Source organism: Phocoena sinus, chromosome 6 (genome assembly GCF_008692025.1).
Source record: "Phocoena sinus isolate mPhoSin1 chromosome 6, mPhoSin1.pri, whole genome shotgun sequence".
In the NCBI taxonomy this organism is placed as follows: Eukaryota; Metazoa; Chordata; class Mammalia; order Artiodactyla; family Phocoenidae; genus Phocoena; species Phocoena sinus.
Window position 1 is genome coordinate 64,994,419 of NC_045768.1, and position 1,685 is coordinate 64,996,103.

The window sequence follows — 1,685 nt, forward strand, 5'->3', positions numbered from 1 at the left end:
CGAGGATAATAGTATAGAAGAAAATTAGTATTGACTCTTACTTCTAGCCAAAATTAGAATTGAGATCCCTGATCCAATTAACAGAAGTTCCAGACAGAGAGAACAGAAAAAGAAATGCTAAAGAAATAAAATTAAAGAATTTTCCAAAACTGAAGGACATGGGTCTTCGTGCCGGAAAAAACCCACAAGTGCACATAAAGTGAATTATAAAAAACCAACATAAAAGCACATTACCGGCTTGTGCAGAGGCGTCGGGAGCCAGCGCGGCAAGGACCATGTTGCTTCCGAACATCCTGCTCACTGGTACACCAGGGGTTGGAAAAACCACACTAGGCAAAGAACTTGCATCAAGATCAGGACTGAAATACGTTAATGTGGGTGATTCAGCAAGAAGGGCAGTTATATGATGGCTATGATGAAGAGTATGATTGTCCCATTTTAGATGAAGACAGAGTAGCTGATGAGTTAGAAAACCAAATGAGTGAAGGTGGAGTTATTGTTGATTACCATGGTTGTGATTTCTTCCCTGAATGCTGGTTTCATATAGTATTTGTGCTGAAAACAGATAACAGTGTTTTGTACAACAGACTTGAAACTAGGGGTTATAATCAGAAGAAACTAAAAGACAATATTCAATGTGAAATTTTTCAAGTTCTTTATGAAGAAGCCTTGGGATCCTACAAGGAAGAAATAGTGCATCAGTTGCCGAGCAATGAACCAGAAGATCTAGAGGATAATATCAATCAGATATTGAAATGGATAGAGCAGTGGGTCAAAGATCATCGCTCTTGACTTAACAAGAATGCCACTTTACAATCACTCTTGATACCTCTCTGCTGACATCATATAAATTGTTCAATTATCAGTATCAGTACAACTTTCTTATTGAAATTGTGCTGTTGGACTCATAGGTGGATAGTATAAAGGTTTATGTTTAGTTTTTTTTCTCCATGAGAAAGCTAAACAATCTCAAGTATAATGAATAGTAGTATTAAGGATTGAGAGTTAAAACTGTAATTGTTTAATGCTTCAGTTGCTAAAGAATAAATCTGATCAAATGGTTGGATATCTTTTATTACAGAAGAAACTGAAGATGATCTCTTAAAATAAAACTTAGACTAAAAAAAAAAAAAGCACATTACCATGAAATTTTAGAATACCAAAGATAAAAAGAAAATTCTAAGGAATTACATAGATTTAACAACAACAATAATAATCCATTTACAAAGAAAATGGGAATTGGAATAGCATCTGATTTCTTAACAGATTAATAAAATTAGATTATCTTCCTAAGGGAATAGAGCTTTTTTCACCAAAGGAAAATAGCATGTAAATATGTGAGGTGATGGATGTGTTAATTAACTCAGTGGGGGGAAATCCAATCACAACATATACATATCAACTCATCACTTTGTACACTTTAAATATCTTACAATTTTATTTGTCAATTATACCTCAATAAAGCTAGAGGAAAAAAAAAATGACTAGGTTATCAAAGACAGTAAACAAGGCCTTCAAAATTCTGGCAGATGGGGACAGAATTTTAAACCAAGCCAAATTATTAATTAATCAAGGTGTGGGATAGAATAAAGACATTTTCAGACTGCCCAAGAACTCAAAAAAATCAAGGGATGGAAAAGGCAAGGGATCTGGAAAACGGGGTCCTAAAACCAGAGAAGTCTCAC

The 1,685-nt window shown here is 34.4% G+C and overlaps 1 protein-coding gene across 1 annotated transcript; it reads left to right on the top strand.

Annotated features, from left to right (window-relative positions):
• Window positions 1-268: 268 nt before the first annotated feature.
• LOC116755779 (adenylate kinase isoenzyme 6-like) lies at window positions 269-792 on the top strand. Its single transcript, XM_032635696.1, is given in 2 exon segments — window positions 269-394; window positions 396-792. Coding segments are annotated over 2 exon segments (516 nt in total). The 5' UTR covers window positions 269-275.
• The last annotated feature ends 893 nt before the right edge of the window (window positions 793-1,685 follow it).